Consider the following 25,003-nt stretch of genomic DNA (forward strand, 5'->3'; position numbering starts at 1 on the left):
GAAAAAAATCACATAAATGTGGTTTAAGAATAACTGCCTTCCAAACAGCCCGTTAATATTTGTCTTGAAATGAATCTAGTAAGTTTTTCCATACGTGGCTACTGAGACATTTTCATAGGTAATTAAACATTATAACTCCAGAAGTCTTTACCATAATTGGATAATGGGCCAAAAGAGAGAATGGAACTGTTGAAGCATCTAGATAGGATTTTATTTGGATTAAGCACACATATGCAAAAATATGACTTGTTTACAGGTACACAAGGATCCTTTTATCCAATGGTGGGATTCAGTCGGTTTGGGCCGGTTCGGGCGAACCGATTGTTAAATTGCTGCTGGCCCCGCCCCTCCCCGCCACTTCCAGGAGTCCCTATGTGCCCCACTTTGGCTCCCAGGAGGCTGCAGGGAGGCCTACTAGGCCCAAAACGGGGTGCAGGGGTGTGTGACGTCCCCTTGCGGCCTGTTTTTGCTCCCAGGAGGCTGCAGGGAGGCCTACTAGGCCCAAAATGGGATGCTGGGGGGTGGCCCGTTTTTGCTCCCAGGGGGTTGCAGGAGGCCGAGTGCTGCCTGTCAAACCCCCTGACCACGCCCACCATGGCCATGCCAACCCAGCCGGTCATTAGGGCAGAGAACCGGTTGTTAAATTATTTGAATCCCACCACTGCTTTCATCCTGCGACTGTCAGATTGGAGCAGGGCATCCAGTCACAGCATTGACTGTTCAGCGGGGTATCGAAATTGAGACACGGAGAGAAAGTTGCTGCTCTGTTTATGTTGCTCTGCTTGACTGCCTGAAAGCAGTACAAGTGGATGTCTGCTTGCAAGCCTGCAGAAATGTGTGATTTAAAACCCAGACAGAATTCTGGCAAATGGACACGACAGTGGAGGTAGGAGATGGCAGATGCTTTGAATAGGAAACCGCATCGTAAGGTTCAGGTTGCTACAAAATAATGAATTCAGTATCTTCTGATTCTTTCTGATCTTTTGGCAATTACCCCACAGGTCCATTAAGTTTTCAGCAAGAGAGATCACAGAATACTTCCGCCTTATCTTATAAGGCTGTAGCTGGGCATAGATGTTTCTGAATGCTACAGATGTTGCATGGGTGTTGAAATAGAATTAAAAGTTCTATCTCTATTCTATCTGGGCTGTTAACTGGTTGGGTAGCTGCTGCTGGGCCCATATTCCAGCAGAGAAATCTGATTCTAGAATAAGTGATTTCATTACCATTTGAAGACTTCTGAGGCTTTTGAATCATATTTGGCTCAATTTCCTTCTTCCACTTAATGTTTATTATGATCCAAAGAAAGTAGCTGTTTGAAAAATTCTGACCTTAAAGTAATTTTAAAGTTGGCTTTTCATACATGGATTTAATTATTCCCCAACCATGAACTCCTTTTGGACTTAAAGAAGGAAGCAAATGAAAGATCCCTCTCTTAGTTTTTCATTGAAGCCGTATAATTATACAGGTGATCCTTGCTTAAATGCTTGTTCAGTGACCGTTCCAACTTACAACGGAGCTGAACAAGTGGTAGTTGTAACCAGACCTCATATTTACTTTGGTTGCATCATTTCCTTGGTCACATGATGCCACCGGTCACATGATGTGGTGCTTTAATACCATCACTTATCAATGGAAATTCCAGTCCCAGTTTCCCTCATTAAGTGAGGATTACCTGTACTGTGTCTCTCCATTGATATGATTGAATTACAGCTAGTCCTCGACTTACGGCCAGAATTGAGCCCAACATTTCTGTTGTTAATTGAAACATTTGTTAAATGAGTTTGGGACCCCCTTTCAGTTGTTAAGTGGATCCCTGCAATTGATAAATTAGTAGCCCGGTTGTTAAGTGAATCTGGCTTCCCCATTGACTTTGCTTTTCAGAAGGTCGCAAAAGGGGATTATATGACCTTGGGACACAGCAACGGTCATAAATATGAACCAGTTGCCAAGCATGTGCATTTTGATCACATGGCCATGGGGATGCTGCAAAGGTCGTAACTGTGAATTATAGTCATAAGTCACTTTCTCAGTGCCGTTGTAACTTTGAATGGTCACTAAACGAACTGTTTGTAAGTCAAGGACTACCTGTACTTCACTGAAGCAGAAGCAACATTCAACAGAATGGGGATTGGTGCTTCCCACCAAGATTTGGACTCCTCTCTATGCAGTCAGTTTTCTGTTGTGATCCGCCAGCGGCCTGCGCGGATCGTGGCTGATCCCGACGACGAGGAGGCTGGTGTGTCGCGCCAGCAGCTTGCGCAGCCAGCGCTCGCATCGGACAGCAAGGAGGCTGAAGAGGATGTGGTGCCAGAGGCAGAGACTCAGCCAGGGCCTTCAGAACCTCCAGAAGCTCCTTCAAGTGGAGAGAGCGAAGTGGAGGAACCTCTCCTCAATGCTCGAACACGCAGGGCTGCCAAAAGGCAGGAGTGGCTACTCAGGAGGAGGAGGTCTCCTCGAGAGTAAGGCTTGAGGATAATTGGCCACTCCCTTAGCCTATTTAAGTCACACACCGTTAGTAAGTTTCTTGCTGGAAACAATTTGTAATTATCATCAGAGCATTTTTGGAAAAGTCTTATCATATCTTGTTTTCTGGGCTGGTTGCCAACCTTTGCCGGACTTTGGTTTATTCTTGCTACTTAATAAATTTGATAAGGACCATTGGTGTGTGTCAATATCCTCGGGAATCCGGAGTTGGAGCAGAACAGTTTTCATCCTCGCATACGTACACTGCACTCTAAGCAAACCTGTTTGGATACGTGCTGTGAATTCCAAATTTGGGGAAAAAAACCAATGCTGCTTTAAATGAGTGCAAACTTAATTTAGAAACAAAAAAAAAAAGTGCACCTCCATCATCAGATTTTAGCAACCCAAGAAGCAACTTCCCACTTTTTGCACATGTTACTGCTTAATAGACGACCATCGCTCTGGCTCTCGGAAAGGAATAACCGGTCTTTTACTATTTTTGTTTCTCAAAATCTGCCTACTTTTGTGGGCTTGCAAGTGGGAGTAAGCCCAACTGAGTTGAGTGAGTTTTACTCCAAGGTAAGCTGGGCACAGCTTTGTAGGCTTAGCCTGGCCCATTCTAGACAAGGCACTCATTGTGCTATGGCTTGGCTTATTCACTGATTTTTACGAAGGACTCCAGATGGCCTTTCCCCATTTGTGAATCCCCTTTGTTTTTTCCACCCTTTCTCCTACTTGAAACATCCAGAGAGAAAGAGAGAAAAAGTGGAGTGGCCCCATAGAATACCTTTTTTCTGGCAGTGTTGATGCCATCTGTTTGAAGGCCCTACTTTCCCAGATAATTGCATTATTTCCCCCAAGCTTCCGGCCTCTTTCTCGTTTGCTTTCGTTCCATTCTATAAAGCTTTAATTGCTAATTTCTACTTATAGCAAAGTGGCTACTTTGAGCTGGAGGCTGCGTGGTGTTTACATTCAGCCTGAAACTATGAATACGGACACACAGCTACGCCGCCGCTGATGTCTACCTCAGTGATTGCTGTTGTGTGGTCATGACTCAACTGAGGTCAAAGGAGGGACAGAAGCGAGGATCAGGCTAATTCTTGGTTGCTGGAGTTTTTCAGGAAAAGCAGGACTATATAAAACTAGGGTTCAATTTATAGCTCGAAATCTCAACTGCCTATTCCTGGTTCTCCCCTTCCTGCCCCCTTCCACGTTTATAAAAAAAAAAAAAAGGATGTTTGTAACATTTTTTTTTTTTCTATTTCAGGGGTCTCGGTGTCTAAAGAAAGAAAGTTTTAGCGTGGAGCTAAATTTAATGGGAGCTTGGATGTCCAAATTTAAATGTGACCCGGGGTTAGATCCTTTCCTAAAGTTGCTGGTTTTGCCAACAGGAGCTGCTTTATTATTAGTTACTGAGGAAAGCAGGAGGTTAGGGAAGGAACATTACTCAAAGGATGCTAACCAGGGGTGAAATCCAGCAGGTTCTGGAGAACCCGTAGTGGAAATTTTGAACAGTTTGGAGAACCGGTAGCGCAAAGTTTGAGTAGTTTGGAGAACCAGCAAATACCACCTCTGGCTGGCCCCAGAGCGGGGTGGGAATGGAGATTTTGCAATATCCTTTCCCTGGAGTGGGGTGGGAATGGAGATTTTGCAGTATCCTTCCCCTGCCACGCCCACCAAGCCACACCATGCCCACCAAGCCACGCCCACAGAACCGGTAGTAAAAAAAAATTTGGATTTCACCACTAATGCTAACCCTGTGTGGTTGTGGGACTATAATGCTTCTTTGGAGGTTCTAGCACAGGGGTGTCAAAGTCGTGTCATCATGGCGTCGTCACGTGATGTATTGTGACATTTTCCTCCTTCACTAAACCAGACGCGGGCATGGCCAGCGCATGACACATCCAGCCCATGAGCCGTGAGTTTGACAGAACCGCTCAACTGCCGACCTTTTCGATCGACAAGCTGAGAGAGAGAGAGAGAGAGAGAGAGAGAGAGAGAGAGAGAGAGAGAGAGAGAGAGAGAATTTGAGTTTGTATTCTGATTGATTGTCAGACTCCCATGGGGCCACGCAGGGGTAACTTTGTAGGTTGTCTTTTGAGTCCCCAAGGGTTAGTTGAATCTTGCTGGGTGATGCAATCTCCCCAGGTGCCATGTGGTGAGTTCTGTTGCTAGATGGGTAGAGGGATAATCCTATCTTTGTTGGCTCTTGGGTGAGGGCATTTGCTTATGAATAGACCTAGCTATCTCTTAAGTGCTGACACCTGCTGTGGGCTATTGAGGAGGGTGGGGACTATTAAGAATGAATATGCTTCCTGCCTGAAAAAACATGTTTCTCCATTTCTCATCCAGGGAAATATAATATTCTGCCTTTTTAATATTTCCTAGAACATTTCATTCTTCTAGAGGGATGAGTGCTAACTCCCTATACTAGCAAGAGACTGCAGCTATTGCATACCCTTCACAGAAGATCACTACACTCCTATCTGGGATGGTTGTCCTCTTTCAGTGAAGGGGACACTCCCTAGGTAGCCAGTGTAGCTGAGTCAATCCTGGCGATCAATGGAGTGACAGATGTCACAGCCAGATCGTTCTCACAGCTGACTGTAAATGCTTAGCATTCTCCTTACTACATTAGCCCAACCTGAAGGAGAGTCTTCCCATACCATGCATACAATGTGGTTTTTAGGTTTCAGGGATGTGGCACTTGACGCTGTCCCACAGAAAATCATGTCCATTTTTCTCCACTTTAGAATGGTGGATTCGATTCTCTCAGTGGGCTTTGGGAGTTGGTCTCCAGGTTTGAAGGAGTGTCCACACTGGGGTAGCAGGATCCTATCTGGGTTGGTCACTGGGGATCAGAGGTTTAGTCTTCTGAGCTTTGGGACTCATGGCTGGAGCCCATCCTCAGGGAACTTCTCTCTGATCAGAAGGTGTGCTTTGGGCTATGCATAGTATTTATGGGGTGCCTGGTTGCACCCCATAAATACTATTAAGTTGTCAGCCATTAACACCCCAGCCAACAACTAAAAAAAGCCACATGCAACCAGGCACCCCATAAATACTATTTATGTAAATATTTATATAAAAAATATTTATGGCTGACTATTAAGTTGTTGTAGGGACGCTCAGTGGCAAAGACGCTGAGCCTGTCGATCAAAAAGGTCGGCAGTTCAGCGGTTTGAATCCCTAGTGCCGTGTAATGGGGGTGAGCTCCCGTTACTTGTCCCAGCTTCTGCCAACCTAGCAATTCAAAAGCATGTAAAAAATACAAATAGAAAAAATAAGGACCACCTTTGATAGGAAGATAACAGCGTTCTGTGCACCTTTGGGATTTAGTCATGCTGGCCACATGACCACGGAGACGTCTTCGGACAGCGCTGGCTCTTCAGCTTTGAAACGGAGATTAGCACCGCCCCCTAGAGTCGGGAACGACTAGCACATATGTGCGAGGGGAACCTTTACCTTCACCTTGTTAAGTTGTTGGCTGTTGTTTTCTTGTGCTGCCAAGTCCTTGGCTCCTAAGTACCTGATAAGCTGGTGATAAATCAGCAGTCCTGTTGATTGACAAGGGGACTGGACTCCAGCACGGGTCCAAAAGTTCGGAAGAGTAGGTGACTGACCAGGATTGGATCCTGCAACATTATCCTGGGACACATATAGTAGCTTTCATTCATGAGACTGCGATAGGCTGATGGAGAAGCTTGCAAGCTGCTTCCAGAATTGGGCATTTAACATGGACAGGTATTAAAATAGGAAGGTTGAACCAAGTCTGAAAGTAATTGTTTTCAAGAGTCACTGTCACCTTGATTTGCAGGGATGCAGTTTTCTTGGGGCGGAAGGATGCAGGATTCAAAAGAAATGGACAAACATTCCTAATTTAGGGAACTTTCATCCATTCAACCATTTATTGGTTCCTTTCTCCCTCTCTCCCAAAAACAAATTGTTTGTGCCACTCCACCCCAATGCCGGTGCTTCCCTTGATCCTTTCAGTTGACTAGTGTGAGAGTACCAAAATCAACATCTGGCTAGAGGTGTGTCCTTGCTTAGCACTTTTGAGCAGCTGCGGTGGTATTTGAAAGCAAAGAGGTGCCACCAGTCCCAGCTTAGTCCCTTGTCAGTGGAGTGTAGTTTTGATTTAGCGTTTCAGATACAAAACATTTACAGGATACTCCTGTGCCATTCCGCATGACAGATGTGTTCTTAGCTTTTATGGAATGTGTCAAGCTTTTTGGCAGTAAACTATATCTGAAAATGCACAATTCTCACAGCGTCTTTTTCACTAAGATTTATTGAGAAGATTCAGTTCCACAATTGAACTATTTCCTTTCTGGAACCCATAAATCCCTGTATACAGTAGGAAGGCTTTTCTTTGTCTTTCTAACTGCCTTCCTTTGATCTAATGGAGATTTTCATTTTTTCACTGATACAAGGGATATTTTCAATTGTCTTTTCACATAGGTTCTGGACTATCACTCTACGAATCCATTCCTCTGTATCGTTTGACACACTTACCATGCTTGTATCTCACTCAACGTTTGGCACACAACTAAACTATAAAACTAAAATGTTTTATAGATTGTTAAAATCTGTAAGAGTTTATGTCACACCGAGTTGAATCTAGCAACAGTTCTTCCAACTGCATTTTTGACTTGACGCTCCTAATAAAGGTCAGGGTTGTGTCTGAAATTTCACGCAAAATGTGTGTTGCGTTACTTCTGAACTCTGGATCTTTCAGATACATTACAAATATGTAGTGTGTGCGTGTATGTGTCTATAGGCATGTACAGTATGTATACATTCATGTATGAAATCTCCATCAAATTGAACTTAATCCATTTTTGGCAACAATGTGGACATGGTCTGCCATTGCTGATGGTGGAATTTTTTTAAAAAATTCATCCTGGTACTCTCCCATCCATACGCTAATCAGGTCTAACCAAACTTTGCTTTTGACATCAACCATAGTTGAGTAGATGGCTAAGGAACCACTTTGAGAGCTCATCCCAACTGTTCTATAGCTTTTGATCAAGAAATAATCCCCAGAATTATGTCTGAGCTGTAATAGTAGTGTTTTGATGTTTTTTCTTCATACTCTTTGTTAAGATGCAAATCAACCTGCCCATCTAAGAGTTGAAGGGCATCTGATTCCCACCATTAAAGCCTTTTAAAATTACTGATTTCAGGGGAAAACTGCAAAGGAGGAAGCAGAGATACAGACCTTACAGCTAAGGAGCCTGCAATTCTTGGAACGCTATATTTATCTCATTCTGTTCAACGCGTATCTTCACTTGGTGAAAAAGGACTCCTGGGAGAAACCTTTCAGTATCTGGATGCATGAGGTCAGTAGTCTTCAATGTCAACTGATAGCAGTTGGATAACATTTTGTAGATTTTTGATTTTGATGTGCAGTGCTAACCTTAGTGAATGGGGGAGTTAAGGCAGACAGGAAATATCTATATCTGAAGATGAATTTGCTCTCAACAGGATTCATGGTCTATTTCCTCTTCTCACAGCTTTAGGTAGTCCAAACACCTATTATAGTTTCCGAATGCAATTTTTCAGAACTTGTTGAAATGCCTTGTTTGCACATATTTTGAAGCAGTATAATAATATTCTTCATAAATTCTTAGATAAATAAATAATAGGATGCAGTGATAATCTGGATCTGAAAAAATCGATGTATCAAAGACCAAGGTTTAATAGGGAAAGTGGTGTGAACTTGAAATATAAGCATAAATATATATATAAAAATGAAAGCAAGTGAATTAATTTTCATCCCTCGGTATTATGTTAATTAAAGATAGGAAAGTTGGGAAGATGCACCAGCTGCTGATAGAATAGTTGGTGACATGTGGTCTGTTATGAGAAAGAATGTTTGTCAAGAGAATTTTTTAAAAATGCCATTAATATATTTCGTTAATATTTTTGTTAAGTTGTATGCATTGGGAAGAAGTGTGTGTCGTAAAATAGGAAGAGATTGGGTCAAGAACGAAGGGAGGTATGAATTAATATGGCTGGAATACAAAAGTGGGTAACGGGTACAAAAGAAGTGTGTTAAAATAGTTTAATCATATAGAGCAGTGATGGCTAACCTTTTCTGGACCGAGTGCCCAAAGCGCGTGCGCGCGCACCCAAACCCCCAAAATGCAATGTGCGTGTAGCCCCTGTGCATGTGCCCCGCCCCATGTGCATGCATGCGTGCCCCCGCCCACATGCGCCCTGCTCTCATGCATGTGTGCGTGGCCCCCCACATGCACCCCGCGCCCCTGCACATGCGCTGCAGAGACCCAAAGACCAGGTGGACGGTGGGAGGTGCGCGCATGCGCAATAGACCTGAACTGGGGCGACGGATTGCGTGCCATCAGAGAGGGCTCTGCGTGCCACCTCTGGCATGCATGCCATAGGTTCACCATCATGGATATAGAGAGCATGAATGAGGATGGAATTATGGTATGAAGAGTAAATGTTTCAGGAGGAAAGGAAAGACTGAATACTACTATCTGGAATGAGCTCCCCCCGGAGATACGGAGGATCCCGGATCTGCGCACATTCCGCTGTGCTCTTAAGACCCTCCTATTCCAGCAGGCTGGCCTGGCCTAATTTTCTCCCCTTCTTTTAAATTTTTTAAACTTAAATTTTAATTTGTTTTTAAATTATTGGGAATTTTAATTGTCTCGGGCGAAATTATTTAATTTGGTTTTAATTATGTTTTTTAACTTTTGTATTTATGTGTTTTATTCTGTGCCTGTTCACCGCCCTGAGTCCTTCGGGAGTAGGGCGGTATACAAATCTAATAAATGAAATGAATGAATGAAATGAATAAACTGATTGGATGGAATTGATGAGCTGAGAAGTTTAAAAGCCACAAGGCAAGTACCATATGAATCAAAGTATCAATATGATAGAAGTAAGGAAGATTTGCAAGGACGGAAAGACATGGAGAGCAGTGTGATGTGCATTGCTGTAAGCTAATTCCTCCTCCCTTTAGTTTCTTTGGTTTATTACTTTGTACTCATGTCTCATAATGTTCAAGGCAGTTGAGTGTCCATAAACATGTGGAAGGAGAAAGAACCATCAGCTCCTGGGGTTTGTTCCTTGTTAGAGGAAAGTCATGGGTATGCCATGATTATTGGGACTGGGAAGACAGTATAGAGAGGGAAGGAAAGCAGGTTGACAGAGAGTGGTTAACGCATGCATTAGGTGGATCAGTCCCTCTAGATTGGCAGGATTTAATGGGACTGTCCAAGCATGTCTTGGACATCTCGCAGGAACTTAACAGCTTCTGGGTTATAGTAGACTTTCCATGCTTATAAATATGTCTTGCTGGATTTGGCATTTTAGTCCACTCATCAAGTCCTTCCCAAGGACCTGGGATAGGCAGATTTTGTTGTTTAATAAATTAAAGGTATTTTTGCAGGATGTACAGTAAATTGTTCCAAGTAAAGCTGACTTTTACAACTGATTAATGGTAATTTTTTTTCTCAAGGGATGCTCCATATGGTTTTGGATTGCACCCAAAGAGACTATTATACTATTGGTACTATCTTTGTTTCCTTTTGCCATTCTACTTCTATTTACAGTTCCTTTTTACTTTGTGATTTTTGTCCAGTTCTTTCTCTTTCCCTCTGTCTCCAGGTATTGCGATGTCCACTATCCAAACTTTTTTTTGTCTTTCTTATTGGCACTTGCTAAGTCTGGGGTGTTGTGCAGCAGATACTTCTTTTTTTGAAATCTAAAGTCCCAGAACACTTTAGCTTCTTCATTTTTTATGACGTCATCTGTGTTGTGGTTCCATCAGTTCTTGCTTGCAGACAAGTAGTCTTTCTTGCAGATATTCCAATGTGCTGTTGTTATTCTTGCTATTGCCATGCCTTTGTTTGTAATGCCATATTTTTGCAAGAGCTGGTTAGATGGTCTACTGTTTCTTCAGTTTCTTTGCAGAGACAGAACTTGTTGTCTTCTCGATTTTAGTTTTATATGCATTTGTTTTTAAGGCTTGGTCTTGCATCGCCAGAATTAGCCTCTCTGTCTTTTTCTTCAACTTTCCTGCTTTGCCAGGTGTTGTTGTTTCTTTGTTTGCTCTTCTTGTGCTTTAACTGACATTTAAAATGTGGCTCTTGGTGCTCGAATATAATCTATCTATATAAAAATGGTTGTGTGTGTGTGTATGTTCCAGCATAACTCGGGAATGCCTCGAGCAATTTCAACCAAACTTGGTACACAGATGATTTACTCTCTGAAAACAAATACTTGGGGGGGGGGGACACCCCTAAGACCTCTCAGAGTGTGTGTTCTGTTATGATACAGCCTGTTGTGCTTTAAAATGGCTTCTACTGTACTGCCTTAAAATGGCTTCTACTGTGCAGCACAGAGGAGTTGCCATGGTAACGGCTTCACAGTACTCCACAAGGGGGCTCCCTCTGGTAAGGGGGAAAATCCAACATTAGAAATTATGTTTGGTCCGGACATTTTCAACAAGGCTTTGATTATTCTTGAGGACAAATGTATGGCAATGATCAATGAAACATTACTGCAACTCGGCCTGCCTGCACCACTACAAGACCGACACGACGTACTTCACGCAGATTACATACGAGAAAAGAACTACAATGTCGAACATCTTAGTGCATATATCGCAGACAAGAAGCCATTTCTAAATCAAGATCAGAAAAAAGCATACTAAATGATCATGGATCAGGTAGCAAAACAACTAGGTGGTACCATTTTACTTGACGCTTCTGGGGGCACAGGGAAAACATTTTTAACTAATTTAATTCTCACCAAAATCAGGGCTCAGGGTGAAGTTGCTCTTCCTGTCTAATACAGGATTGAGATAAATAAATACCCGGGCAACACCGGGTTATCAGCTAGTGTTGTATATATGCGCCATGATCCTGCCATGCAGCAATGTAGTTTTCCATCAGTGAGATAGCTTTGCTGAATAATTACTATTGACCATTGGAGGATTATATTAAAAATGGGCAAGTATAAAGACTTTTGGAGGACCAATCTTTCTTTACATATACATATCTGTACAGTGTGAAACAGTGGGGTGACAAACCTTTATAGGAACAGCATTTTATAGTCTTGATTTTTTTGTTTCTAAATTTACATGCCTGCTCTCTTAATCCGAATCATTGCTCATAGCTGGTTATAGCTTTCAAAGAGATCCTTCACAGGCCTAAAGAAAGACCCTGTTTTCTGTCCCCGGTCATTATTGTTATGGCAGAATGCATTATCCTTGCATTCCTTGTAGATTCATTCCCATGAACAACAGCTGTTCTTGTAAACTGTCGATGATGTTCATTATTTCTCAGAATATCTTTATTGAGTAAGCCTCTGTGGCAAAGAGCAAAGGCTAAGCTAAGTGGCTTCAGAGGAGCAGGAACTGTCCACAAGCCAGAAGTTTAGCAGCAGTGGACTGGCAAGGGGGGAACTATGTTTGAAGCACGGCCATTTTAATGAGAGTGATGAGGACAATTGGTGGGTTACAGTTTCCTTATTCCTGACTACTTGATATGCCTGCAGCCCTTGTTCTCTTTGGGGAAATGGCTAAATTCCTTTACCGATGTACCCAGCTGAAAGGATTCAGCTGACTTCTTGCAATAATGCAGTCCCAGGTTTTAGCTGCAACCCCTAATTCTAAAGAAAGCATGTAAGGAGGACATCTGATCTTAGATCTCCTCATAAATCTTATTTTTTGGATCTAGGAAACCTCCATCTAAACATGACAGTCTCATGTTCACCAGATCCAGAATGGAATTAAGGAATATGCTTTGTTTTTCTTTGTGATAACTATAAATCATTATGTAGCCATCTTACTATATAGTGTGCTTTAGCCCATTAGTTTTTCGTTCTCCATATCACCTTGCCAATTGGAAAGGAGCATTTTGAACAGTTCACTGTTCCACTTGGCCAAACTCCATAGAAAAATGATTTAACAAGTGTGCTAAGGTAATGTAAATCCCAGCATGGAAATTTTGGGAGTTGTATTCCTGACACACCTAGGACTAAAGAATGCCAAGTTGTTACTTGATAAATGATGATGAAATATATCCCTTCATTTAGAATGTTGTTTCTTGGGACAGAGATCAGTCGTGTCCATCACAGGACAACAAAAAACATGTGTACAACAGTTCTTTGGGGGAACTAGTACAGACCACAGATAAGTGATGTTTTACTCCCTTTAGTGTACCAAAACCTCTAGAAAGAAAGAAAACTAAAGCTATCCCCTATTTCCAGGACTTTCCTATAACTCCTATAGATTCTTATCTATCTATCTTCTGTTTTCTTGTTTGTGTGCATATATTTTCTCTTTCTGTGTTTCTTATTTTAATAAAAAATAAAGGTTGGTTGCTACCTCTAAAGCGCTCCATGGTTTGGGACCTGGTTATTTACGAGACCGCCTTCTGCCACCGATAGCCTCCCATCGACCTGTACGCTCCCACAGAGAGGGGCTCCTCGGGGTGCCGTTGGCTAGGCAATGTCGGCTGACGACCACCAGGGGGAGAGCATTCTCTGTGGGGGCCCCTACCCTCTGGAATGAGCTGCCCCCGGAGATTCATAGGATTCACGACCTTCGTATCTTTCGTTGCGCCCTAAAAACATTATTATTCCAACAAGCAGGGCTGGCCTAAATAATAATAACATTTTACTATTTTAATGGATTGTTTTATTAGAATTTTTTGGCCAATTTATTTAATTGTTTTAAATTGCTTTTAATTTGTATATTGTCATGGTTTTATTTTTGGCTGTACATCGTCCTGAGTCCTTCGGGAAAAGAGCAGTATAGAAATTCAATAAAATAAAATAAAATAAATAAATAAATAGGTTTCTGTGGGTTTCTGTGCATTTAAGTCATACCTTATTCCTATGGATTACCATGAATTTCTATTCCTTTTCATTCTTTCTCACATTTGATCTTCTACAGATAGGCTGTTGTGTTAATTTTTAGACTTAGCCACCACTCTCTTTGCCTGGTCTTAGGTGTGGAAGGCAAAGAAACTGGTTGTTTCTCTGTTGTTTCAACCTCAGACTTTTAGCTACCCCAGGTTCGGCTGCCTTGATTTTGAGCGAATGTTTTCTAGTGATGGAGAACATTCTTTGCATGCCAGAGTTTTTAGGTTTAATCCAGTACTTCGGACACGGTGGCTCAGTGGCTAAGATGCTGAGCTTGTCAATCGAAAGGTCGGCAGTTCAGTGGTTTGAATCCCTAGTGCCGCGTAACGGGGTGAGCTCCCGTTACTTGTCCCAGCTCCTGCCAACTTAGCAGTTCGAAAGCACGTAAAAAATGCAAGTAAAAAAATAGGGACCTCCTTTGATGGGAAGGTAATATCATTCTGTGTGCCTTTGTCGTGCGAGGGGAACCTTTACCTTACCTTTTACCAGTACTTCTCCAGAAAACAGCTGAAATTGTAGAGAGCCATTTCCCATCAATGTAGACAGTGCAGAGCTAGGTGGCTTAATTGTGAGATTCCATAGAAAGCAGTTAACTTTTCCTAATCAAGGTAATATATTTATTCAAGAATATCAGGATAGCTGCCCAGCGAGAGAAGCCCATCTTCTCGCAAGGAAACAGCACATGGCGCAGTGTAAAGGTTAAGAGAAAGGAAACTTGAAAGTTATATACTGTGAAATAAGCAGAAGCATCCAAGCTCTAACCAACATTGTGATAGTTCAGAGAATAGTTGCCTCAGAATGAGTCATTCAGACAGAAAGCTGAGAGGCCTCATGACATTTACTTTAGTTATGTTTTAGAGCTACTGTTTACTTGCTAAAATAGAAACACTTTGTGCTGGAAGGAAGCCATTTATTTCTAGTCCCTTATACCTCTATCATGTTCTTCCCACCAGACATTTCCATTCGGGGCTTCTTCTGATTACGTTCTCCATTTATCCTCCATTGGTCCTATGTTCTGGTGTCTATGCCTCCCACACAACGGCCCATCCCTGTTTTCTCCAGAATCCCCCAAAATTGCTTTCATATGCTTTCCCTCCTGTCAATCCTTTTAAGACATCCCTGGCTGTCACATCTAAAATCTAATTTTGTCCTGGAAAGAAAGAATTGTGGTTTGTCCGCAAATGAACTTGTTGGTGTTTCAGTGTCTACTTTCCTATTGTTTCACCGTATGGCTTAGAAAATGCAAAATACCTGACCCAAACTTGCTAAGCTTTTGTTTCAAAGCTAATTTCCGTTGGTATTGCTATTCTATTCTTTTCCTTTTGTGTCCAACAAAAAGTACAAACAGAAACGACAAATTAAAAATAACCTGGATGACAAAGTAACATGCATTCTATTAAGTCAGAAAGAGCCTCTTCCTAGGGTAAATATGTATCTTGAATCTAAGTAGTTTTTTCAAGGTTGAACAAAAATGTTTGCTTAATAAATCTGTGTAATAGTAAGTTCCAATGTTTTAGTAAATTTAGACCATAATGATCTTTGTAAAACTACTTTAGCAATCAGATGTCAAACCAAAACAGTATTAGTAAAATAAGTCAATACCACATTGAAGTATCTTCTCATCCATTTTGCATTTGTTGCATAATAAACTTGACCAGCCCTTTAAAATCATCTGGAGACTCCTTCAATCATGAAAACATTCTTTTCTTGGATTAATTTCTTCTAAAGAATATAAGAAAGGCATGTAATATTGTTAAGATGATTTTCCATTCTTTTATTATTATAGTTAAAGGGACACGGTGGCTCAGTGGCTAAGACGCTGAGCTTGTCGATAGAAAGGTTGACAGTTCAGCAGTTCGAATCCCTTGTGCTGTGTAACGGGGTGAGCTCCCATTATTTGTCCCAGCTTCTGCCAACCTAGCAGTTCGAAAGCACGTAAAAAATGCAAGTAGAAAAAATAGGGACCACCTTTGGTAGGAAGGTAACAGCGTTCCGTGCACCTTTGGCGTTTAGTCATGCCGGCCACATGACCACAGAGACGTCTTCGGACAGCACTGGCTCTCGACTTTGAAATGGAGATGAGCACCGCCCCCTAGAGTCGGGAACGACTATCACATATGTGTGAGGGAAACCTTTACCCATTATTATAGTAAAAGCTAACTAGTTGCTAAGATCTACCTTTTAAAAAAGGTAAAGATTCCTCTCGCACAAATGTGCTAGTTGTTCCCGACTCTAGGGTGCGGTGCTCATCTCCGATTTCAAAGCTCTACCTTAGTGATAGCCTTTAATTATTTATTTAAAAAGAGCATAGCTATAGGATTTATCTAAGGCACATCCCCAGACAAATAGTAATTCAGTCATGCCAAACAATAAACAATATTTTAGTTGAATATACAGCCATTTTATACCAGTCTCTGGAATTATTTCAAAGAAATCACATAATAAGTTCCTAATTGTGCATGGAATAGATTTTTAACCTTTTTTGGTCACCAAATAGTTTCTATTAATCTATTTTCCAACATTCATGCATAAAATAAAAATATTTTGTATAGACAAAAACAAGGGAACTTTTTACAAATGAGTAGATAAATAACCCTCCAAGTCTGTTCTCCAAGGTTTTTTTTTCCCCAAAGAGAGAAAGAAATGTGACATTTTCTAATTGGCAGAATATTTTATTTTCTCTCTCTCTCTTTTTCTTGGGTGGAATTTTTATTAAAACTTTTAAACAAGAAGATAAAAACTAACTGAAGCTACTATATAGCAAAGAGGAAAAATAAAAAGAAAGCAAAGAGAAAGCCAAAAGTGCCAGAAAAGAAAAAAAGTTGAAGAAAAATAGAAAAGAAAGAAAAAAATAATAACATGGCTTCCGATATTCTTCACAGCATTGTACAATAGTGGCCAAAACTGTGGAAACCTTTTGGGGAAAGTATATTTTTGAGGTTGAATGGCTAATAACACCACTTTTTTTTGGAGTTTCAAGATAATCATTTTCCACTGCTGGAATGGTCTGGGAATAGCCCAGACCTTCCTTAACGCAATTGAAAATCTATGGAACCGACTAAAGAAACTTGTTAGTCAGAAGCGACTAAGCAATAAAACCCAGTTAATAGAAGCCATCATTCAATCTTGGTTTCACATTATAACAGCTGCAAAACTAAAAGACTTGGTTCACTCCATGGGAAGACGTTGTAAGGCCGTAATTCATGCTAAAGGTTACCCAACTAAGTATTAACTGACGTGATAATTTTTACATATCTTGTTTTTTCTATGGTCATAATTTTTGTATATCTCATTTTTTCTACATATTTCACTTTTCTTCTTTACACTGTAACTGCTGTTCTAATAGCAAATCCTTCATAAAAGTTATTGCATTACATTCTTGATTAAATTATCTTTCCACTGATATATAATTTTATGGTACTACTCCAAAAAAAGTGCTGTTATTAGCTATTTTTAGAAAATACACTTTTCCCCAAAGGTTTCCACAATTTTGGCCACTAATGTAAGTACAAACGTATTTAGCCTCTCTCTAAAGTTATATCATATTATACTTCTTTCAATAACCTATGCAATCTAATTATCAAAAACATAAATCATTTTTAAAAGTTGCATGCAAAAAGTCCATTAAAAACTTCCAGTTACTTAATAAATGTAGACATGGTCTTTTTCATAATTTATTAAATTGATAAATTTATCCATTTCAGCAGAATCTGTTAACTTCACCAACCATTTCTTCATAGTAGTTGATGTTGAATCTTTCCATCTGTGTACACATAGAGATCTTGCCAAAGTTCTGGCTTCAACTGAATATTGATTTTTAAAATCCTCTGTATCAAAGTATGTATATATAATTTTCTCAAAAATTGCTAATTTGCACATACGGAAACAAATACTTTTGTATTAAGAATTATATTATTTTTTCATCTCCTAAGGATTATTCTATTTGCTATTGTTAGAGCACAGAAAATCTATCTTTGTTCTGAATATGTGCATATATTTTAAAACCAGAGATTTCTCAATAATCCTGTCAATTTATTGTGTAATATTTCTTTCAAAGGGCTATAAGGAATAACATGAGATTAAGTATCCTCAGATTTCTTGCAACACTAACATAAATAATCATTACTCCATCCTTTATGAAACATTCTGGATGGTATTCAGTAAATATAAAAAACAACCTTTTGATGGATTAATTTCAACTTTAAATTATAAAACATAAACTTAGTATTCTTCAAAATGTGATTCACTGGGTAAAAATAACTGGAGTTTCCAATTCTTGATTCCAAGATTCCTTTATATTTGTTATAGGTGTTCTTTTAGCTTTTGACAGAAGAAAAAATATTTTTGGATTCTGAAATCGAATTCCTCAATATTAATAACATATCAGGTATTTTAGAAGCTGCTAAAGGTCAGTTATTGGGCTCTCAAAAAATGTTTTAAGTGGATACATCCCAGTTTTGGAGTTGATGGCGAGAAAATTCTGTTTGCAGTTGTTGAAAAGACTTAAAAGTATTATTCAACAATAACAGATCTGTCTAGTTTAATTAATGGCATTTAGGCACATTCTTTACAATACAAAGTTTTAGCACTGTTTTTTAGTTTGAAGTTATCCTAAAGAGTTAGGTATACGGGATATTTTGTATCAAACTGAATACCGATCACCTAACAGGACTCAAACACACCTTACTACTGACAAAGTTGAAACTGCTAAATTAATTCTAAAAAATGTGTGCTTTACAACTGCCAAGATTTAAATGGATAAATACAATAATTTCCACTTTAGCCCATAATGGCAATTTGTTCACCATCACCACCCAAATTCATTCCAATAAGATACTGAAACTAAAATGAAACTAAAATAGCATATTAAAACTAAAACCGCTAGTGGACTCGAACGTTTTTGTTTAAACAATGGAAATCAAAATACATTTCCACTAAAAAGCAGGAATATTGAAACTCTCATGATTATTGATCATTGTAACTTCAGATAAGTAAAATCTATAGTTGTTTGTATTTTAAAAATCCTTACTATCTTTATTAACCTGCCTGAATTGAGCTACAGATATTAACATAAAAGGCCATAATTAAATATGCACATCTTGAAGTAATATTCCTTTTTGCTGCATTTACCCAAACACATTGGAAATTTTAAACCGTTTGCGTCCATCGATTTTCACTGGAGATAAACACTTTGACATATTTAGAACTACAAATGAGGAATGTTTTCTTGGAATAATTCTTTCTGTCTTTTAAAGAATTCAAACCACACTTAAAACCCTAGTTAATTTCCACAGAAACAGTAGAATTGCATGGGAGACATATGGGACTTATTCCAGATAGGCGAACAACGTGATAAAGTATCAAAATAACACCTTTAATGTCACTATATTTTTGTATAGAAAACACATAATTATCAATGAGATATAGCAATTTAATTTGTAAGTAATAGCAGTTTATGTTTAGCCACTATATACTTGCAATGTTTTCTATTTATCCAATGAAGCAGGCAATGACTTCAGCATCCAATAAACAATAAGCAGCTAGAGTATAAGGGACATTCTTGACAGGTTCCATTTGTAAGAATTTTTTTCAATCACTGAATTGGTGTACATGCTCAAAAATCAGAACTGGAGCAAAACCTCCTCAAATTCACTTCATATATAATAATATAATCCATATGTGATTTACCAGATGGATTTTTTGGATAGTTTTTTAGACCCATCTATAATTTAATCCAGGGCTAAAAACCTTATTTCTGCAGTGAATCACTGCAAACCGAGGCCTCTGCATTTCATTTCATGCAGCAAATTATCTTTGTCACTTTTCCTATATTGTGGTCAATATCGTCCTATCAGAGTGTGGGAAGAAAAGAACTTACATGAGATCAGTTTTTCCTTCTTTCCAGCAAGAAAGGTAATGATTCATATGGATATCTCCTAAAGTAGAGAATACAATCCACATCTTAGAAAGTTTCAATATTTGAGGGGCTGCCACAAAGAAGAGGGGTGTCAATCCATTCTCCAAACTACCTGAAGACAGGACAGGAAACAACAGATGGAAATTTATCAGGGAGAGAAGCAACCTAGAACTAAGGAGAAATTTCCTGACAGTGAGAACAATTAACCAGACTTGCCTCCAGTAGCTCTGGGTGTTCCATCACTGGAGATTTTTAAAAGTTGGAGAGACATTTGTCTGAAATAGTATAGGGTCTCCTGCTTGAGCAGGGGGTTGGACTAGAAGACCTCCAAAGTCCCTTCCAACTTTGTTATTCTTTGAGCCATCCTTTTCAAATCTGAATGCTTCCTATTGTGCAGGGGTGGGATTCAGCCTATTCGGTCCGATTCGGGTGAACCAGTTGTTCCGATGATCAGCTGAGAGTGAACCGGTTCGCTCCTACCGTCAGCTGGGCCTGCCCTCCCGCCCCTGCGCTATACCTACCTTTATTTCGTTCGTTTGAAGCCCAGCTGATTGGCAGAGTAGATTGCCATGCCTCAGCTATTTTTAGTGCTTTTAGCACTGCTTGTAATGGTCTTTTCTAATGGACTGCGCAGCACGCTCAGCGAACTGGTTGTTACACCGGTTGAATCCCACTACTGCTATTGTGCCCAGGTACAATTTTTATACAGTCTTGAGCTAACAACAGAATCCAGAGATCATGTTGAGGAAATTTGGAGTAGAGGGAGAGGGAGAAGGAAAATAATAGGTCATGAGATTTCTCCTGAGATTCCTCCACACAGAAGGACTGTGTGACTCTGGCTGTTTTTACCGGAGTTACAACTGACCACTGTACATGGTGTATCTTATCTGATATTTGCATTCCTCTTTATTTCCCATTCCAGCTTCCCATTCTTCCTCCCCACAAGATTAGCACGCATCAATAAGGGAAATTCTTCAGCTTGTTGGAAGTATAAGACGCCTTCAGGGGATTTCTACCATATGTGGTGGGAATGCCCAAAGGCAAAAAAATATTGGAATTTAATAAAGAGTTGGCTTGAAGAAATTTTATTAATAAATATAGAAGCCAAGCCGGAATTTTTCCTTTTGGGAATGACAGAGGGTAAATATAAGAAAGATATAAATTATTATTGCATATACTCGCAGCGGCACGGATAGCCTTTGCTCAAAAGTGGAAAAAGAAAGATACCCCAACTGTAGAGGAAATATTACTAAAAATTCTTAACTGCACAGAAATGGACAGACTTACCTTGGAGTTCAAGGATAAATGTGAAACACAGTAGTATATAATCTGGAAAATTTTTTACGAATGGCTAGATAAAAGGAGGATAGCCGAGACAAGGGTGTAGTGTTGGATGAGAAATATATACATTATGATGGATAAATATGTATGTAAATTGCATAAATAGGTACAGGTATAGATTAATAGACAAGTATGTATAATTGTGTAGAAATATGATATAGATTGTTAGTATGTATAAATAACGTATAAGGTTAAAAGAATTATATTTTAATAATAACTTTAACATAATTTGTATTAGTTTAAAGTGTTGGAAGATATTTAGAACCAGTGATGTCACATCTATGTCTGATGTTTTTAATTTTGAATGATTAATAAAAAAAAATGTAAAATTAAAAAAATATATATTTTTAGAAACTTTTATTTTTCCTATCTATTTAGATAATTGTTATTGCAGGTAGACTTTTCTATTTTGAAGGAGGCGCATCGCTAAATGTGACTATTTAAGACAGTTAAATTTTTCTCTCTCTGTTGTTATCCTTCTGCTGAAGGCACACCCTCCTAGTCTTGAGATGAGTTGGTCATACTGTAGCTTTTGAACAAATAGGAAAGGAAGTGATTCAACTCTTCAAAGTTAAATTAGATTACAGTCCCTAGAGCAGGCATGCAATAAGTGTACTCTCTGGGAAATAAAAACATCACTTTTTTCCAGATCCCTATAGATGTAGGGAGAGGGGGGAGGAAGGACTCATCTGCATCCCAGAATAAGTACTGGTCCTATTTTTAGAACACAGTCCTTGGTACACAAGAAAAACATAGTGTGGCCCCCAAGGAAGCTTTGCGCTCTGCAGTCTTGAGATGAGCTCATATTAAGAAAACCATTGCTGGTTTTGACAGTGAGTTTTAGAATCTCTCCTCCCCCCCCCCAAGCCCTTAATAAGCATCTAAAGTATCTTTCTTTGCTGCGTTATTTTGCACAAAAGATCTTTTGATGTCTTTGTTTCATTGCATCTTTGGCTTTCTTCTCTCTTTTATCCATGAGCACTGTTGTCAGCCCCATCCTTCAACTTGGAAAACTTGTGTGGAAGCAACAGGGGTGGTCCTTGTCTCCTGCTTTTTCTCTTTTTGCTCCTAATTTGAAAGTTTTTTTGTGCAGGGAATTGCGGAGACAACTAGAATAGAATAGAATAGAATTCTTTATTGGCCAAGTGTGATTGGACACACAGGAATTTGCCTTTGGTGCATATGCTCTCAGTGTACACAAAAAGAAAAGATACATTCGTCAAGAATCATAAGGTACAACACTTAATGATAGTCATAGGGTACAAGTAAGCAATCAAATCATGCTAGGAAACAATATCAATCGTAAGGATACCAGCAACAAGTTTACAGTCATAAGTGGGGGGAGATGGGTGATAGGAACAATGAGAAGATTAATAGTGCAGACTTAGTAACTAGTTTGACAGTGTTGACGGAATAATTTGTTTAGCAGAGTGATGGCATTCGGGGAAAAGCTTCCTTGTGTCTAGTTGTTCTGGTGTGCAGTGCTCTATAGCGTCGTTTTGAGGGTAGGAGTTGAAACAGTTTATCTCCAGGATGCGAGGAGTCTATAAATATTTTCCCAGCCCTCTTTTTGACTCATGCAGTATACAGGTCCTCAATGGAAGGCAGGTTGGTAGTAATAGTTTTTTCTGCAGTTCTAATTATCCTCTGAAATCTGTGCCTGTCTTGTTGGGTTGTAGAGCCAAACCAGACAGTTATAGAGATGGAGATGACAGACTCAATAATTCCTCTGTAGAACTGTATCAGCCGCTCCTTGGGCACTTTGATCTTTCGGAGTTGGCGCAGAAAGAACATTCTTTGTTGTGCTTTTTTGATGACGTTTTTGATGTTAGGTGTCCATTTTAGGTCTTGAGAGATACGATCGTTGGGAGAAACATGTGTTTACAAAGTTTAATCCACCAGAGATGTAAGAGGGCAGGATGATGTTTTCTGTTACAAGCATTGTTATTCTACGTGGGGCAACTATGCACCAATATTTCATGAAGAAAATGCATATAATGTGGAGATTATCGCTGCATTTGTACACACTCATGTACATGGACTGGAAGTTCTGTTCACAAGTTACACAAGATCTTTGTTAAATATTTTTATGAAATAGTTTGTGAATTGAGGTCATGTTAAATAGTTGATTCTTCATTGTAGAACAGTAATGTAGAACTATTGTCATAGTTTTACATTACTGAAGAACTGAAAGCAACATCTGTGGTTTATCCACTCTTATTTCACTTTCATAGGAACCCTGTGCACCTCTCCACATAGCACTTAGCAATAGCAGTTAGACTTATATACCGCTTCATAGTGCTTCGCAGCCCTCTCTAAGCGGTTTACAGAGTCAGCCTCTTGCCCCTAAAAATCTGACTTCTTATTTTACCAACCTTGGAAGGCTGAGTCAACCTTGAGCCAGTCAGGATCGAACTCCTGACTGTGTGCAGAGCTAACCTGCACCACCACAGCTCTTAATATACACCCATTACAGTCATTTTAGGGCGGTGTCTACTGAAATGCACCCACAATTTCAAATAAAGGTAGTCCTTGACTTACAAGTGACTATTTGAAATTACGATGGCACTGAAAAAAATTACGTATGACTGGTTTTCATACTTATGACCGTTGCAGCATCCCCATAGTCATGTGATCAAAATTTGGGCACTCGGCAACCATGGCTGGCTGAGAAATCCTGGGAGTTGAAGTCCACAAGACTTAAAGTTGCCAAGTTTGGAGATTTTAAGGGATACCATTTGGATTCCTACCTACTTCAGAAGGATAAAGAGCCAATGTGGAGAAACTAACAAAGGCTATAGCTGTGAGACTTGTTCCAATGAATGTTAGGTAGTATATGAGTTTTATCTCCTCCTTCTAGCTCTGTATTTTCTAATGGACTGAAGCTCACCAAAGCCATTCCATCACTGGAGGTTTTCAGGAAGAGACTGGACAGCCATTTATCCGGAACAATATAGGGTCGTGATGGTGAACCTGTGCCACAGGTGGTCCGTGGAGCCATATCAGTGGGCACATGAGCATTGCCCTAGTTCAGCTCCAGCGTGTGCCAGCTGATTTTCGGGCCCTCCAGGCGCACTGGAAGTCAGCAAATGGGCTGTTTCCGGCCTCCGGAGGGCCTCTGGGCAGATGGGGAAGGCCGTCTTCACCCACCTCAGGCTCCAAGAAAGCCTCTGGAGCCTGGGGAGGGCGAAAAACAGGCCTACCGGGCCATCACGTGCCAAAGGGGTGGGAGTGTGGGGGGGTCGTGCACGCATGCGGGGGCAGGGGGCGCATTGAATTATGTGTGTGGGCACGTGCGCACGACCCCCCCACTGTGCTCCCCCCACTTTTGGCACGTGACGGCAAAAAGGTTCGCCATCACTGATATGGGGTCTCCTGCTTGAGCAGGGAGTTGGACTAGAAGACTTCCCAAGGTCTCTTCCAACCCCATTATTTTATGTTCTATCTCTCTCTCTATCTGAGATCATTTTCATTGAAGATGTCCAGTCATCCCAGCTGCAGAGCATCTGTTCTTCCACCAAGCTCTCTGTTTATTCCTTTCCAGTCAAAACATAACAACAGCTAAAGGGGGATTGGTAAAGGACCAGCCAAGGGTGGAATCGGTTTGATTTAAAATGGAATTTGCAAAATAAAAATTAGCATTATCAACTTCTGTTGGATTTCAGGCATTCAAGTAAGAGTCCACAAAGAGTCCCCACCCTCAGAAACACCTTCATCCTTTAATAAGATCCATTGGATGCTCCAGTGGCTTAAATGACTCTTAATAGGCTTAACAGCCCTCGAAATGTGGCTCTGGTGATTAACTTTACAGTGGAGTTGCCCAGCAGAAGTACCAAGCAAATAATGACTTGGAATGGGAGAAGGTGAGTGGGCAGCAAATGGGTTGCTTAAACACATTTTATCTGTTCCCTTGAGATTAGCCTCTCGACTTTTCTTGCTTGTGTAAGCTGTAAAGAGTCCCTGCCTCTTATGCACGATGGGAAAGCTTCATCTCCTCTCGGTCTCAGTTAGCTTTGCAAATTCATCTTGGCATGTTTGATCTCCTTGGTGAGAGATGAAAGAGGAATCTGCCAGCTGTGGTTACAATCACAGTCTGGCTATTCTTGATTAAAGAGAGTTGCTGGAAAATGACATTAACCCAGTGGGTGGAAGAGAGATGGGACTGAAATGCATTCAGGTCAGAAACGTACTGCACGAAAGGGGTTGAGCAGGGAGAGTTAGAAGGTTCTCTGCACACATTTATCCTACTCTGGGGGTGGGTTGGGGGTGGAGAGCGTATTGTGCCATAGAACAGATTATGTAAAGGGCACAACTGTTTTGTCGACTGCTATGGAAACATTTTTTTCCCCCTATTGTGAAAAATTTCTGGAAGCCATG

General features: G+C 40.3%; 1 protein-coding gene across 1 annotated transcript in view; it reads left to right on the plus strand.

Annotated features, from left to right (window-relative positions):
- Positions 1 to 25,003, plus strand: part of PALD1 (phosphatase domain containing paladin 1) — a 128,676-nt gene that overhangs the window by 97,089 nt on the left and 6,584 nt on the right. Inside the window, exon 19 of the mRNA XM_070946305.1 lies at positions 7,653 to 7,808. Coding sequence (XP_070802406.1) covers positions 7,653 to 7,808 — 156 coding nt within the window. The remainder of the gene's footprint in view (positions 1 to 7,652; positions 7,809 to 25,003) is intronic.

The sequence above is a fragment of the Pituophis catenifer genome, unplaced genomic scaffold (genome assembly GCF_029215685.1).
Source record: "Pituophis catenifer annectens isolate HBS135680 unplaced genomic scaffold, rPitCat1.0.hap2 SCAF_6, whole genome shotgun sequence".
In the NCBI taxonomy this organism is placed as follows: domain Eukaryota; kingdom Metazoa; phylum Chordata; class Lepidosauria; order Squamata; family Colubridae; genus Pituophis; species Pituophis catenifer.